At 44.9% G+C, this 16718-nt stretch overlaps 2 protein-coding genes across 2 annotated transcripts; both read right to left on the bottom strand.

The window, feature by feature from the left end:
• Positions 1 to 469: 469 nt before the first annotated feature.
• On the bottom strand, positions 470 to 7903 carry ralbp1 (ralA binding protein 1). The gene is made up of 10 exons (XM_029130720.3): positions 7751 to 7903; positions 6025 to 6327; positions 4388 to 4819; positions 3941 to 4290; positions 3314 to 3475; positions 2950 to 3081; positions 2747 to 2857; positions 2470 to 2591; positions 2239 to 2359; positions 470 to 2089 (listed from the first exon to the last, which is right to left on the bottom strand). Exons 2-10 carry the CDS (start codon positions 6272 to 6274, stop codon positions 1790 to 1792), a joined length of 1980 nt encoding a protein of 659 aa, XP_028986553.1. The 5' UTR covers positions 6275 to 6327; positions 7751 to 7903; the 3' UTR covers positions 470 to 1789.
• Positions 7904 to 8921: 1018 nt separating this feature from the next.
• twsg1a (twisted gastrulation BMP signaling modulator 1a) lies at positions 8922 to 16686 on the bottom strand. Its single transcript, XM_029130725.3, has 5 exons — positions 16434 to 16686; positions 15675 to 15833; positions 11490 to 11589; positions 9974 to 10234; positions 8922 to 9397 (listed from the first exon to the last, which is right to left on the bottom strand). Exons 2-5 carry the CDS (start codon positions 15798 to 15800, stop codon positions 9216 to 9218), a joined length of 669 nt encoding a protein of 222 aa, XP_028986558.1. The 5' UTR covers positions 15801 to 15833; positions 16434 to 16686; the 3' UTR covers positions 8922 to 9215.
• Between the last annotated feature and the right edge of the window lie 32 nt (positions 16687 to 16718).

Below are 16718 nucleotides of genomic sequence, written 5' to 3'. Positions count from 1 at the left end.
CTGTCACGTTTGGAGCAGCTGTACCTTCCCCCGGTTTACTCCACTGTGGGGGCTTTGTGCTACTGAACGCTTATTCTGCCACAAATTAATACAATTGTTACACAACTTACAAGGAATACCCATAAATACATAAAGTATTTTAACTGCTACACTTGGGTTTGTATTACAACACACACTTCAGACTTTAACTTTGAAATAACGTTTGACTGTATCCGGTCTTCGCTCCCTGGTTATGTCGTGGCATTGACGCAACTACCTACCAAATCTGAAACCAGTAAAAGCGCCGACAAAAAGTTTGTGAAAAAAAGAAGCTCGTTTCTTTCTGAAAACGCGTGAAAGTAGTTTGACTCAAAACGGACGAAGAGGTTGATGGGAAAACGCGTTTAGAGTATGTATAATATGGGAATCACGAAAATTGGACAAGAAGAGTAAAAATGAAAACACGAAAATCTGTGAGAAAAGAGAGGGATAAATTATTAAGATTGACATTTTATTCTTCACAGCATTATGCATCAATAAGCTACAAAAGTTTGGAACAATATGAAAATAACCTCATGAGAAGCTTCTGAAGCCGATCTAGCATTTATCTGTTTCAGTCACAGGATTAATAACACGGTGAATCATGAGTCCTGATGAGATTAGAATTGCTTGGACCAAAGCAGACCAAGTCCCACTAGCAGACGTCATACAGGCCCATTTATAATTAAAAAAAAAGAACATAACTAAACATAAGAGCTGGAAATACAGCATGTCTGCAAACATACAACAGTATACAGAAATGACAGGTGAGTCAGGACATGCCTTTCTTTGAACATCACTTTAACTGACTTTACTCATACAATAGTTATGGATCAGCTGAGAATTGAAATGACTGACTTGTATGTTTTGCTCACCGAATGCCAGGAATATTAATTCCCCACATCAAGAGTTAAAAACACAAGCAAATGCACAACAGTGTGTGTGTGCACACATTCTGGAGACCAAGGTCATCGCTGCAGTTGTATTTCCACGCCAGTTTGTGTGCACGAAGATAACACTACACAACCATGTCAAATTGTCCAGAGGCGAAAACACACTGTTGCATATTTGCTTGCATCCACTGGTCAGTTGTGAAGTACAACGCCACTGTGTTGATGTGCATATGCTGTTCAAAGAAAACATACAATATATTTATACATATATTTATATATTACTAAAAAACTCATTTAAAATCAAATTTCCTGAACATCCATCCATATTCTCTAGAATACTACTTAAATATATAATGTATAGATAAACCAATTCTTCATCACTTAAAGAGCTGTTTATATTAGTGGTTCTCTGGGGAAACTTGTCCAGTCTGGCATCTTCATTTATGGCACAGTGGTGTCAAATTTCCATTTGGGGACGGGACTGAGAATGCGTCTAGTGATTACATCTTAAGGCCTTGAATGTAAAAAATAAACGTACTGTAATTAATTCTTTCTTCCATTATAATCTCTGCGTGCCACACCTCTCCTCCTTTCTAGGGCTTGGCACTGTAGATTTGATAGGAGGACAGGAAGGAAGACAGTTGACGACAGTCGCTACAGCAGCTACTCAGATTCTGTTGCGAATGTCTTTTATGTTTTGCACAGGAAAATGGAAAGCAGTGTTTTTCTGAACCTGGCCACCAAATACAGTGTAATGGATTTTCTATGGCTCCTGTGTGGGCCACACAATTACTAATGAATCTGGTGATCCAGCAGTGTAAAATCTCCAGTGGATGATGGGTGACGCTACAGGACAACTGACCAACGGTATAGACACCTCACATGTTGGCGTCTCTCCTGTCTTTGCTCGGCGAGGGCTTCGGAGGATCCTTGCTCGTCTTCCCGTTGGCCGAGGCAGCCGCGTCCGTGCCGGCGGCCGCCGCTGTCGCGGGGCGCTTGGCTTGCTCCTCGCTGCGGGGCTCTGGGCTCGGCTGGGTGGGGGGTGCCTGTTCAGACGGCGGCTGCACGTTTAGCTCCTGCTGCAGTTTGTGGCTCTGCAGCAGGCGGAGCTGGACACGTAGCTCCAGGATGGCCTCCTGCTCCTCGTGGATAGCCTGGTTCAGGTGGGTGTTTTTGTTCTACGGGGCAACAATATTCAACAGGCTTGATTTAATATAAATTTAGCTTTACATAAGTGTACATGGATCTCAAATCCATAGGAATTCTCTGTTCTAATGAATGGGGTGACCTCTAGGCTGAGAGAGCGCCAAACAGGTCATTTCCTCACCTCCAACTCCTCGTTTTGCTTCTGCAAATCTTCCAAAATCATCTGCAGCTCTTCCTCATCCTCACTCTCACTTTCACTGTCAGACGAATACTCCTCTGTCTCACTGCGACCCTGCTGCCGACTGACAAAAACAATTTTACATTAAGTTTACAAAACGGACCTGCATGTAATGGCCCTTCTTTATCGTATTAAAACATCTTTCCTACCAACTCTGTCTTGGTATTCTCTTACCTCTGTATGTCTGCGATCTCAGCCCGCAGTCTGTCGATTTCTTCCTTCTCAGTAGCTATCTGTCTACGCAGCACCTGCTCAAGGGAGATCAGCTCCTCCTGCTCTGTCAGGATCTCATTTTCCTGATTACAGTGAAAAAGTGAGGGATCTGATTTAACCACAGATTCACACAAATGCTTTGGAAGAAGAGTACCTTTTTCAATCTTTCATGCTAGGGTGGTACTCCATTGGTCTAAACAAATGCTTGAACCGTTTTGTATTCTCTTTACAGACTCACCTGTGCTAAGAGGAGGTTGATGACTTCCTCCTCATTCTCCGTCATTTCCTCTTTTGAAACATCTTCTTTTGACAGGCTGGCTATCTCCTGGGCTATTTTACTCTCACATTCCTGAAGAGTTGAATATAACAATAAAATATGTTTTGTACAAACAGTAGTAAAGAAGTTATTCCTCCTGGTTTTAATACTAAAACATGGCTTACTTGGCGCTTGGCCTCCCTCAGTTTGCGTTTTAAAGCAGTCAAGATTCGCTGAACCTCCCATAGTCGCTCCTCTTTGGACAAGTCCTTTATTCCAGCCTGCAGGTCCCTGTGCAGGCAGTTCAACAGGAACTCCTAAAAGCCCACACAGTCCAACAGATTAGACTATGTGCTTAGAAATATATAAAAAGGAAATCTCACTTCTCTTATATACATATACAGTATATGTAAACATTGTATCAAAGGCAACATATTTTATTTAAATATAAAGACTGATAATTAGTGAACAGATATGGCAGAAGGAATCAACCACCTTAACATTTTCTTTTAATAGTGTGTAAATCATTTTGTTAAGGACTGAACTCACCTGCCGTCGGATCTCCTCTTTGATGCTCTCCTGGGTCTCTGGCAGCGCCGGCATTGTTGCCATGTTGGACCAGCGGAGTGGCCGCACCACTGGCCTCAGGACTATGTCCCCAAACAGCTCCCTCACGTGGGTGAAGAACACGTAAAGAACACGATTCCCGATCTAAACATGTGGTAAACAAAAAGAGCTACTGGATAGAGCTGTGCCCAAATACACCAAAGTAATGATGATTCATTTTATTTCCACAAAATAAATTCCTTTTTCTGATAAAACTGAGCTTGGACTCTATTCATCTAATTAAAAAGCATGTTTATTTAACGGTGCTGTGTCCACTGCTGCTATTGGTTAAAAAAAAGTGGAGCAGCCACAGAGACTGTCCCCCGTGGGGATAAGTTAACTTCAGAAACTGGGCCAGGATTTCTGAGCTGAATTGATTCATCCAGTAAAAATCTAGTGGTTTGTTGCTATGGGGAACTTTCTTATATTTGGCTACAGCTAACCATGAACCAAACTACCTATCTGTTAATTAGTGTGTTTAATTATCCTTTTTGCCCAGCTCTTTATTTGCATTATTGTTTCTTTCATCTCAGTGTGGATTTTCTCTGCTTCATGTCCCTCATCTCTCACCTGAATGGTTGGGTTGAGGACGATGGAGATATTCTGAATATTCATTTTGGTGTCTGCTTCCCGGGCAATGACGTGGTCCATGTGTGTGATGAGCCAAGACAGGAGCAGTCTGCTTTCGGGCGCCACTTCAGCCAGCAGCCTCTGAAACTCTGTTACCTTCTCTGCCTCCGCCTGCCGACCACAGGCGTCCTCAAAGCGCTGGGCCAGATCTCGCGCCAGCAGGTTCTCAGGCAGCTCTCGAAGGTACTGCTTTAAGAGACTGGCAACTGTGTGGGGGTCATACTCCTCTAAGCAGGGGCATTCTTCACGGTCGTATGATGCTTTCAGCTCGTCCACCTTGGATTTCATACCTGTGGGGAGAAAGCTCATTAATCACAAATGTTTTTCCCCCTTTTGCATTTTATAAGTGGCGCGCACAATGTCAGATCAACAAAAACCACCACGTACCTGAAACCCGGTAGATGCCCTCACACTTCATGCCATAATTTTCAATGTAGCCCACACACTCTCTGAAGATGGCTGGCAGCTGGATGCCATCATACAGACTCGTCCTCTTTATGGCTTCAGCCAGAGGTGCACCAAAAATAGGCCTGAAGGTGGGGACCTCCACTGGGACCGGCTCTGCTTCTGTTGTCGGTTTCTTCTTCTTCTTCTTCTCTTTCCATTGTTTGACCACGTCTGCAGCCGTCAGGTCCTTAGATTTCTTATCCTTGGGCTTCTCCTCTTTGGGGCCCTTCTCCTTTACCTTAAAGTCCTTTTCCTTTTTCTTGGAGAAGCTCGGCTTCTTAAACACATGGATTCCCTTGGACCGCTTCATCTTGGACGGGCTCTCCGCTTCGTCTGCTGAACTGTCCTCCTGGAAGGCAGCGTAACCTTCCGCTGTAAACGTAAAGAGGTCAAAGGGTCAGAAATAGGTCTGGATGCGAGGAAAGAAGCACCCCTGTTTCCTTATCCTCCTATGACAGAACTATGATAGCAGTGAAGTAGAAAAAGAAAGAGATGTGTGCGAGAGACGATAACAGAGGAGGGGGAGAACGGGGACTTGGAAAAGAGGTCAGCTTCCAATTTAGCATAGCTCCCACTGCACCATATGCCTCTCGTCTACTGAATGGCTCAGTTTCTTCTATGATTTAAAGTTTTCAACAAAGACAAAAGTAGTGGCCTTGCACGCTCTTTTATCTTCTATTTATATTTCTCCAGACCTGCCCCCGTGTATCACATTGCTGCCTGAGACACACCTTCCGGGGCTCTCTGGGTGTGCCCTGAAACTGTCCATCTCTTCCCCTCTCCCACCGTACACTAGTGTAGGAGCTAAATACAGACATGGAAAAATCCAGAGTGGACACAGGGCCTGACAACCCCTTAGTGACAATTATAATTAAAAACAAATCAGCAAAGGATGATTTCTGGCTGCTAAACAGCAACAGCCAACATGACAAAAACCAGGAGGAGGCGTTCAGCAGCTTCATAATGGTATTTGTTTCACAACGACTCTATTGTTCAGAAGGCATTTTTGTACTATTCTGAATAAAACCCAAACATATAGCTTTGCCTGTTTAAATGCACCTTTAATATTACACACTTTATACTCCAAGGTCTGAAAAGAGCGAAGACAAAGCACACAATGATTTTGCTGAATCTCTCATTAACTTTTCTTTTTGACACTTAAGTATATTAGTGTTTTATGCAGTTACCTTCCCACATAACTGTTTGCTTTGATGTGTTCAATCCCTTGTAATGGTCAACACTCCCTAAAAATTAAGTATCACCCTTAAAGCTAATTATTAGCCATAAATCAGTAAACTAAAGTCTCATAATAAAGGTGCTACTACATTACAGTGCAGTTTAAAATGTTGCAAACAGAAGAACAACATCTACATTGTATTGCTACACTCATATTTGTCAATGCAGCAGAAGTAGTTACAGAATTAGGGAAGTGTGAGGAAAAATACTTTAACTAAGCTTTCGAAAATATCTATAAACTGCACAAAATATCAATTAAATTACCTTTTGCTGAGGACATTTTAAAACTACATTTCATTATGTAAAAAAACGTTTCCAGTTCAAATAAGATCATGTCTTACTTCTTTTCTCCTTCTTCTTGAACTTGTTCTTCTTCTTGCCGTGCTCCTTGTCATCGTCCGAGACGTAGACATCGGGCGGCTCATGGTGATGGCCGTCATGAGGCGGTGACGGTTCGCCTGTGCGGTACAACCCCGGGAACTTGGTGGGGCTGATTTCCTCAGAGCTGGGGGTGCGGGCCACTCCCCCTGGGTGCTCAGCCCTGCGTTGCTCAGCAGGACTGCTGCTGGGTGGCAGGAAGCACTCGGTCATGGCTGCTTTGACCTTATCGCTCCTCTCACTGGCACATCACCTCTCCATTACACCTACAGTTGGCATAAAGTTGACTAAGTGAACTGAATTAGTTTCTGTATAAAGCACCCCGTTTTATTAACATTAATTATAAATCCTTTTAGCTATTGTTTGACTTTTATATTCAACGTTGTTTATGCCTTCTGACTATCCTTAGTGCAGCCTTCAACATTTAAACACATTTTTGCTATGTAACTACATTTTCATAAACAAGATATAAATTAAAGTAATTTAAGCTGTGTTTGTAATAGTCTTAGTGTGTTTTGTTACAAATATTTTGACGATAACTATATTACTAACTGCAACAGTATCGTCCACCCACTAGATGGGGCTCTGCCATATGAACAATCAAATATCACAGGATTGAATTTTAATATTAATAGTAAACAGAGAGATTAAGAATTAGATCATATTTAATAATAGTTTAACATCCGTTAATATGACACTAAACAGTCCTGGCAGGTTAAAATATCAACTTCTCCAAAAAATGTACAGCTTGTTGATTTTATCTTATCGTATCCTTGACAATCACATAACAAAACAATGCATGTGTATGCAGAATTAAGCAACGTTAGGTCCGTCAGGACACGTCTTATATTTTCATGACCATTACAAAAATGTTCCTTTAGTGTCCAGAGAATCTATTTTATTTTTTTAATGTGCATTGTTGAACTGTTACTTCTGTTTTTGTTTTAGTTGTTTTGACCCAAGTAGAAAGAGCCAGCTGTCATGAGTCGACTTCTTCAGAGGTCTACCCACCTTGCTTATGTCAAATTATGCAAATAGGGGAACCTCATCCCTCATGAAACAACCAACGCATTTACGGTTATGTTACCACAAACTTACATATATAACAGTCTCCTTTAGCGTTGTTTGGCAAACCGACTGTAGCTCTTGTACATAATGGTGTTAAAACCAATTTTAACAAAGACATTATTCAGAGTCAAGAAGACATGAGGTAATTTATGCAAACGAACAACTAAACAGACACTAACGCTGTCTTAGTTGGATTATAGAGACAAAACTATTTATAAAGCTGTTAGTTAACTTAATCCTCCTTCACAGTGGTCAGATTATCCTTACTATTTTCTTGCCATATGCTATTTATAGCATAACCATTAAGAAAAACTAACATAACAGCGAACATGAGCTCATTAAATTGCTAAACAATCGAGCGTAGTTTCTGTACTAATGAATTTAAGCACGTTTATATCAATCATAAAGTAGCTTGTCACTGAATGGAAGGGCCCATATGCTAACGCTAGCTCCGAACCTGCTAAGCTAGCTGGATAGCAGCCTGTCCGTTACGATTAAAGCTCCCGTGTCTTCCACACGAAACAAACGCAGTGTATATAGTTAGCCGCAGGCGCTAAACTGTATTTTGCTGCAACTGCATTGTCGCTAAACATGCGAAACACGAAAGGCAAGAAACTTTACCAAGTCCCATCCAGTTCGGCCAATTTTAGAGTCCAGCTTCCGCCTGTCCGTTTTCTAAATAAACCAATCTGCGCTTGCGCTACCGCGCGAATGCACACTGGGAAATGTAGTTTGAAATCAGCGCTTATGCGCAGTCTAACTGTATTGATCCACATTAAAGCGTTGATATTTAAAGTTTTCTCGAAAATTGGGAATTCATAATATTTTTGACTTGAATTAACTCACGTCAGAGTAAGATATGGTTTTTGAAACTATGTTTAGTGTGAATAATGTTATGTTATAATGTAAGTATATAAAATACAACACTTAAAGAAAGATTTCACCAGCTGCTTCCAACATTTGCTACGATTACAGAAAACGAGGTTGACTCTGACACATTTCAGTATGTTTTGTTTGCTCTGTTACAGTAAAATGTTTTTGGAAGGATCTCACATTGTTTAATTTCAGTAAAGTGAAGTGATGCTCTAAGAAATTAAATATTGTATAGTTCAATGAAATGCAAAAAAATAAAAATAATATATGAGTATTAAACTCTCATGTATGTCCAGTTGGTAAAATGCTGCTTTGTAATCAATCAATCTAATAATGCTATAATCAGATACATGTATTCAGAGAATTTTACTAAAATAGAATATTAATTGTAATGGAGCATTGTTGTGTAAGCACTTTCACATTGTTATAGCATTTGAGTAATATTTCCACTACTAGGTCCTGATCGTTGTTGGCATCAGCTGCTCCAACCCACACAGCTGCAGTGACAAAATGAGGTCGTGTTTCAGTATAAAAAATAAAAAGACAAACAAGGTCTCATTGTGCGCCTGGTACATTAGTCTGCGCAAACGGCTGTCGCATGCCAATTGGGAACAGAATCGGTGATAGGCCACCGTGTGCCTTTTGAAAATGCACTGGCATCACAAAGAGCATTTGTGTGTGTCAGTAAATAGCCATTCACTTTCCCCCGGAGCTTGGATGAGGCCGTCAGTGAGCACGGGAACACCTGGGGGACAGAACGGCATAATAACAACGTTGTTCCCCCAGGAAACGATGCGTCTCCTTGCTCGGGCAACACGAGGCTAAGATTAGAGCACGACACAGGCAACAGGGAAGGCAAACATTTACTGTGTGTGTTTACACATCATTTTAACGCTTTGACTCATTTCGGACAGTCCACGTCACCAAACTACTCTTTATTTGGCATGAGACTGGGATTTAGCAGATCGTAATTGTAAAAATACATAATTCATATACACCTCTAATTAAAAAACACTATAAAAACATCTAAAAATATACAGTAAAATATAACAGCAGAATAAAAACAATTTGCGTGGTAGGAGGAGGGGTGCAGGGGGTATTTTACAAGGTAAGTGAGGAATGCTAACACATAGCAGTCATAGTTTCCTCTGCCCTCAGTCCTCTGGTACGCTCTGGAAGGCTCCCAGACATTTGGTACCAATATGTGCCCGCTTCAGAAGAGACAGTTCATGCACTTCACCACCTTGCTGCCATAGTCCACGCACTCGGGGCCGATGCACTGGCAGCAGGCGTTGTGAAACCAGCGGTACTTGGATCCTCCCATTGACTCACAGTAAAGTTTGCATTGGCGGATAGACACGCAGTCGTCAAAGTAGACCACCGTGCACATGTTTTCTGCAATCAAAACACGAAAGAAAAAGCTATGAGTCACAAATCCAGTAAATGCGGTTTCTGAAAACAAGCTCCAAGTAATTACCTCTAAACTGTTCCTACTTTTACCTCAGGGTTGAAGTGAAATCGGTGCAGCTAAGCACGGCCATATGTTTTGGCGAGCTTAATGAGTTGACAGCTCAGCGCTGCGGGAACGCGTGGGAAATGAGTGTTTGGGAGAAACTAGCACTGACTTGAAGCGGGAGAGGCAAAAGAGCCTCAAATGAAAATAAAAAAAAGCACGTTCAGTCCAGTTACAACCATCCCGTAACTCCTGATGAAAACATGACCCAATTCAGCATCAGCCTCATCGGACCGGCCCAGATGGTGTTACCGCTGCTCCTAGCGAGTGCGGATAAGTGAAAATGACGTGTGACTCAACTTGAGGAGACCAGAAATGAGCCATGCATGTTTTTACATATGCTCCTTGCTTTACTGACAATACATTATGTTGATGTGGATCCATGGTCATGCTAATTCACCTTATCACCAAACCGAGCCTCCTACTGTGAATTGTGACTTTTTTTTTTCAGGCGTTACCGTGAGTGTCGTAGCTGGTGTGGATGCTGTTGCCGGGCACGGACACGTTCTGGGGCTGGTTGTCGAGCGACTCCAGGAAGGACACCAGGTTCTCGTGATGGGAGAGCTCCTCGGCGACGGGGAAGGACACCACCATCATGTTGATGGGAGCGTCGCCTTCCGTGAGGGCGCGGAACAGCGAGGGGATGGGGCGGTGGAGCTCCTCCACCGTGCTCTTGGACGTGGCCGGAGAGTCGCTGTAGTTCTTGGGGTTACACATCCCTGGGACAAAGAGACATTTGAACATGAACGTTTCCATTCGTAATATTCATGAACTGGCCTTTTAAGGCCAACGTTAGACCAGGCCTCTCACCTCAACTGTTTCTGCTGACTGGTTGTGAAGCCGCACAGATGTCAAGAAAGTTTCATCTCAATTAAGGTCCATTACCAAATGATTTCATTTCCACAAACAGTAGTAATGACTTGACAGAGATATGATGACGAACCCTCTAAACGAGTCAAACTGAATTATGGCTAATGGGGAAGTCATTTAATGAGCAACGGACTTCAGACAGAGGATTGGATTACAAACCCAGGCTAAAAGCAGAGCCAGAGCAGATGTTTTTGATAAAGTGTACACACGAGCCGTCCCTTCGTGTCGTCGCTCCCTCCCTTCTCCTCCCTTCTCCTCCTTTTCCTTTAAATACAAACTGTCCTCTCCCTGCTGCTCGTCTCAGTGCTTACAGAGACACACTTCAAAGCAGCCTGACCGAGTCTGGCACAGAGAGCAAGCTGGAAACTTGCTGGACGCAAAGACCAGCTATGAGGAGGAAAATATTAAAATATTAGTATTTATAATATTTACTGATAGGAGTTATAATCTGTCCTGGGTGTATAGTTAAAGAGGGGAACTCAGCCACTAAACATCTGTGCAGCAGCAGCAGCAGCAGCAGCAGCGAGTTCAGAGCTCAGCCTCAGATTCTTGTATTTCTGTTCCACATGAAAGAGCTTTTGTTAAAGCTTCATTATCAGCACACGCTGCATAATGTGGCCGCCACATCTGCCTACAGGCCTGCATGACGGCTCACAGGTACGACTTCCTGCTTCTGATTGGACGAAACACCTGCGACCGCCGAACGGCAGCACGGCGTCAGAGAACGTGAGACGGACGTGCGGCGAGTCGGAGCCGAAGGAACGCTCGGAGCCTTTTTTCCCCGGGGCGCCGGTGAACGGCAGCCCTCCGGACCCGGCTCGGCGCCGACCTCCACCCCCTCGCTCACCTTTCACACGCTTCTGGCTTCGTTCAGCTCACACCCAGCGTGTATCACAGCAGCGGGACGCGGCACAGAGCCATTCCTCTTACAAACAGGCTTGTTTGTGTATATATATATATAAAATATAAAAATTGCACCAATATGACAATATTGAAGAATAGCAAAAAACAATAAACTATATTATTGCAAATTAAAGTGACGATGCAACAATAACCCCAACCAAGTTTTCTGCTGTCATTTAAATACGTGTTGCTGAGACTCACCTACGCAGTCGCAGCACTCCTCCCAAAGGTTCCCCAGACACAGCATGCACTCTTTACAGCAGGAGCAGTTCCCATCCGACGGACGACACTGGCACAGCTCCTGAAGGACACACACACACACACACACACACACACACACACACGGAATCAGAAAAACCTGGACGACCACAACGAGGCACAACTCATCTTTAAAACACTGTAGAAGCTGCTGCGTGAAATGCCTCAATAAGAATAAACTGCCATGGAAACATAGTTTACTGGAGCAGAAGGTGTGCGTTCAGGCTGTTTTTATGACCCCAGGAACATATAAAAAGCGGGTTCGTTTCATGCACAGTAAATATTACAGGGTACGCGTGTGTCCAGGTATGAACGGTCTCCTTCATGGAGCGAGCAGGTCCGTACACGTCGAAGTCACGGCATTGAAATGATTTTCTCGTATGGTTTTGCAAGTGAGGCTCAGCAGAGGGAACAAGATAAGGAACCTCACAGGGGGAATAATGAGTCAGTGGCTGTTTGAACCATTATCCGTCACGGTTTAAAAAAAAACTAAAGACGAGTTCACTTTTCACACGTCTGGTTCTGTATTTTACTTTTTACTTTTTTGGGGTTTATATTAATGATCATTCTAAACATAACTCATGTCTGCATGAGTAAATGTGAAGGGATTTCTATTCATATGATCATCGTAAGTCCTAAATTGAACTTAGAAGCCGTTTAGGCCTCTTGACACTCAAGTGTTTGTGCAGCTGTGAGATATTTAGCAGAGCTGCAGCACCAAACTAATTGAAGGCAAACTCTGCAGCCGTTTAAATAAAGAATGTGCAGTTTTACAGCAGACACAGTGAAGGTTTAACGCGGGCTGCTGACAATTCACCTTTCTTTTAGTGGCTTTAGGAGAAACTGGATGTTAAGAATCTCAGGCGAGCTGCTAAAACATGGAAGCGCTGCCGATTCCGTGAGCCTCCTCCAAACACATAAAAGCAGCTCCTCTCCGGGGACGGAGGCAGCGAAGGAAACAACACGGCCGCGAGTGGAGGTCCTCTTTCTTCCCTCCGAACAGGGAGCACATTCCTCCAAGTCAAGGTCACCAGGGGAGAAACGGGAGGAGGGCGAGGAACACAACATGGCCGCTCCTCCCTGCTCGCTGCGTTTCCCCATTCTCTTCTCTTATTAAACATTTTCTCCCCCCCGCTCCTCCGTTCCAGCGTTGCAGAAGCCGACACATAAACAGCGTCTGCAGTGATGGAAGACTCTCCAGTGACTCACCAATGAGGGATTGCAAAACCACACACAACCGCTCGGTCCCCAAACCTCTGATCAGGAGCCCGTCCCATGAGTAATTATGACTCTCAGAGGTAGAATTATGAAGACTAAACTGCCCAAAGGGGAAACACACGTCTCATATTTCACAAATAAAGAATTCCTTTTTTAAAGTAATGTGGAAATAAAACAGGATTACTAGACAGAGCTGAAGCTGCAGAGCTGTTAGCCTAGCTGGGGAAACAGCTAAGTGTTAGCCTAGCTCAGGGTAAACAGCTAAACATTAGCCTTACTTTATTGAAATATTTAAAAAGTCCATATAACATTTCTTTCAAGTGTACATTTTGGGTGAAATTAACATGTTATTAAAGGCATTATTAGGTTTTATAGACTCCCCTGCCTGTTTATGTGTTAACTATAGCTGGAGATGGACATGGGGAAACCACTGGCCTGAATTTGGCCAAAGGTAAGGTTTACGTTTGTTTTGTGAAATAAATGTACACAGAAAAACAAACAAACAGCCACGCTTGTTAGCTTTGTGTTGGATGTAGCTTCTCCCCAACAAGATTCATTGTTAAACAAACTTAACAGTTTATTGGGGAACTGCAGGGATGAGACATGACCACAAATAGAGGCAACAAAACTACAAACAAACAGCAGACCGGTGAAGGAAATGACGAAGAAAACAAAAATCTTAGCGCAAAAAGGCATCATGAACAACGATGACCATAAAAAAAGAAACACAAACCCACAAATAAAGGCTGACACGTAACTGCCACTTTTGCACCTTAAATAAAACTGTATATAAAGTACAACTCAAATTAACTAAACACAAACTGTACAATAACCAATCGTGAGGTTTGAAATTCAAAATTAATTTAAGAAAAAGTAACCATACTACAAATTATAACTATAACTAACTATTAATAATATTTTTAATTTAATATTTTTACATAATTAAATATCTGTTAAAACACATCGTCATCTTTACTTTATCTTACTTAATATTATAGTGAAAATTATTTTTAAACATTAAAATTTGTTAGATTTTCTTTAAGAGATGACACATTTTTATAACTTTCTGTAACTTCTTGTTGGCCAGTTAACCAATCGTTAGCGGAATCCCAATTTGGCGCCTTGCGAACGCCTTTTCTCTCGGAGGTGCGCGAGCTTATCCGAAGCACTCGCGCGGCTCTAGTTCGCCTTCTCTCCGCGCAGAGTCGGTCACGTCGCGGCCGCAGCGGAACAAAAGGCCTCCGGAGAGAAAGTGTGCGGCTTCCGCCTCGGCCCGCGGAGCCACCGCCGCCGCGTGCTCACTTTGAAGGGAGCCGCCCCGCCCCGCCCCGCCCCGCTCAGCCGGCTGCAGGCTAACCCCCCCCCAAGCGCACACCTCCTCCTGACCTTAGCCCCCCCCCCCCCCCCCCCCTCCCTCCTCCACCCCTCCTCGTGTTCTTCGGGGGAGTTCGGACAAATGACTTGAGACGGCAGCAGCGCGTGAGAGGCGAGCGTCCCGCAGCGGAGCCCACTAATCACCAGCAACACGGAGCCTCCGCGGAGAGGCCGCGGGCGGAAACGTGTCTCCTCTGCGGCACACGCACCATCGCCCCCGCCTCTGACAGCCGGCGGGTCGGTGTCAACGGGTCGCGGACGCCGCGGAGCTCGTCGTCCCGCGCAATGGTTCGTCAGGCGAAATACGCGGAACAAAGCGGAGCCACGAGGGTTCTGGTGGACGAGGGGGTCGGAGTTTCCACGAGTCTGCAATAAATGCGTGGATACGGCCTGTAAACACATAGTTTACTGAGAAAAATCAGTGCGTAAAAGGATTTTATTCCTCACTACGGGTTTTATAAGAACGAGCAGCCATTAGTTTCCTCCAAAGCACCGACAGGTGTTCTTTGATTCTGTTAAACTGCTTTAGTGATTTATCAAGAGAGATTAAATGAACGGCAAAGGTTCCAAACAAGCAAAGTTTAAAGGGTTTCTGGACGCGTAATTAGACAAAATGAGCTTTTTATTCAGTCAATTAATGAAAACACTGAGCAGGTACAAAACGCAGCGGCCTGTTTATTGACGGGCTCTTATCTCTGCTCTGCTTTGCTCTTTGATGCTGCTTTATCTTCTTCTGTGGACGATCTCAAGTATTTACGGCGTCCGCGCTCGTTAGCGGCTGAACACGCGTCCACCGGACCGAGGCAGCGAACGCAGTTCAACCGAGTCATAGCTGCACGGTAACAGTTCCAGCTGCAGCTCCCACATCCCTGCGACAGGTCAAACGCGGTGCCGTGAGGACATTAATGGGAGAGGCCGGACCACTAAACACACACACACACACACACACACACACACACACACACACACACACACACACACACACACACACACACACACAGCCTCTGACAGGTGCTGGAAAACCAGGCCCACACCTTTCCTCATTCTTCCTATAAAAATAACAAGATGGTGGCAGCGAGTGGGTTCGTGGGGGAAACGGACCCGCGGCTGGAAAGTATGAGGCGGTGGATGTGAGAGGGTGTCCAGCAGGTTCCTGTGCACACTTCAAGGAAAATACACACACACACACACACACACACACACACTCTGCTTGGCTTATCGCAGGAATGCATCTGCATTCTTCACAGCGGTTTCCATCTCTTCGCCCGGGTCCAAGTCTCCGTCTCGTCCTGGAGCCGGGCCGACCTCAGCTCGCGCTTTGGCTGCAGCTGCGTTTCGCGTTTGTGCGAAGCTGCCACGCGCGCTTAAAGACACAACAACAGCTGCGAGCGATTTGTGCCCCGGCTCGCTCCGCCGCGAAAGCGGCTGCCGCCGATTGTTGTGCGACCCGCCGGTTTCACGCGCGTTTAAACGGCACTGAAAGCCGGGCTCCTGTTCTGTGCCGTGGCGCCGGTCCACGGGGGAGGCCGCTCTTACCTGGATGAGGCACTTGCTGACGTCGCTGGCGCACAGCGCTTTGTTGCAGCCGGAGGTCAGGGGCAGCGCGGAGAGGAGGAGGAGGGCGGCGGCGGCGGCGGGGAGCATCGGCTGACCCAGCCTCATCCTGACGGCCCACCAGCACCACACTGGGAACACCTACACCAACACGGCACAGGTCGGAGTCAGGATGGAGATGAGGGGCAAAAAGCACAAATACGGTGCTGCATCTTAGCAAGAAATCCAATAAACGCCTTAATGGACAGTTTGAATCTTTATATAATAAAACACCAAAAGCTGCTGTGTGCGTGTCCCACATAAGTCAGTCTTATGTGGGATCTAAGTCTGACAAAGTCCTCATTTATCAGGTGAAGGAGTGAGGTGAATATAGTGGAAGTGTCAGAGTGCTGACACGTAAACAGCACTTTTCCCACTGATGTGGAATAACACATCTGGCAACATCTGCTTCACCTTCTCCCGTTTTCACCTACTCCTCTGCCCGCGTCGCTCGTTGCCGCAGCGTCGGATCCCGATCTTCTGCATTGTTCCACTTCTCACGACGGAGAGGGAACATGTGAGGAGCATTAGCTCCCTCACTCATGGTCGCGTTGCTTCGCCTCCTTTTTTTCATATACACGTATATATATATATATATATATATATATATTCGCGTCGCATGAACCAAAGGTTTGTTTCCGTCGCGCGACGATACGCGATCGAGCGCAAAGCGGCGAAGCGCTGAACGTGAGAACAACTTACCAAAGCGCTGTTAACGGTTGGCCGCTTTTCTTCTCTTCGGGGGAACGATGGCTGTTTTCTCCCTTTGAACTCCTCCAGGATGGTGCTCAGCCGCCGCTCTGGTGTCCACTGTGTCCAGAGGGCGTCAGTCTCTCCGCAGCACAAAGCGACAGGCAGTCGGGCGCCTTAAAGGCACACGCTCCATTTTCTGTGTAACGTCTGCGGAGGAGAACACGGGCCCTCGGGTCACTCTCACACACACACACACACGCACACACACACACACACACACACCATTTACAGCTT

The sequence above is a fragment of the Betta splendens genome, chromosome 17 (assembly GCF_900634795.4).
Source record: "Betta splendens chromosome 17, fBetSpl5.4, whole genome shotgun sequence".
Taxonomy (NCBI): Eukaryota; Metazoa; Chordata; class Actinopteri; order Anabantiformes; family Osphronemidae; genus Betta; species Betta splendens.
The sequence above is the reverse complement of the archived record's forward strand: the minus strand, read 5'-3'. Positions and strand labels throughout refer to the sequence as shown.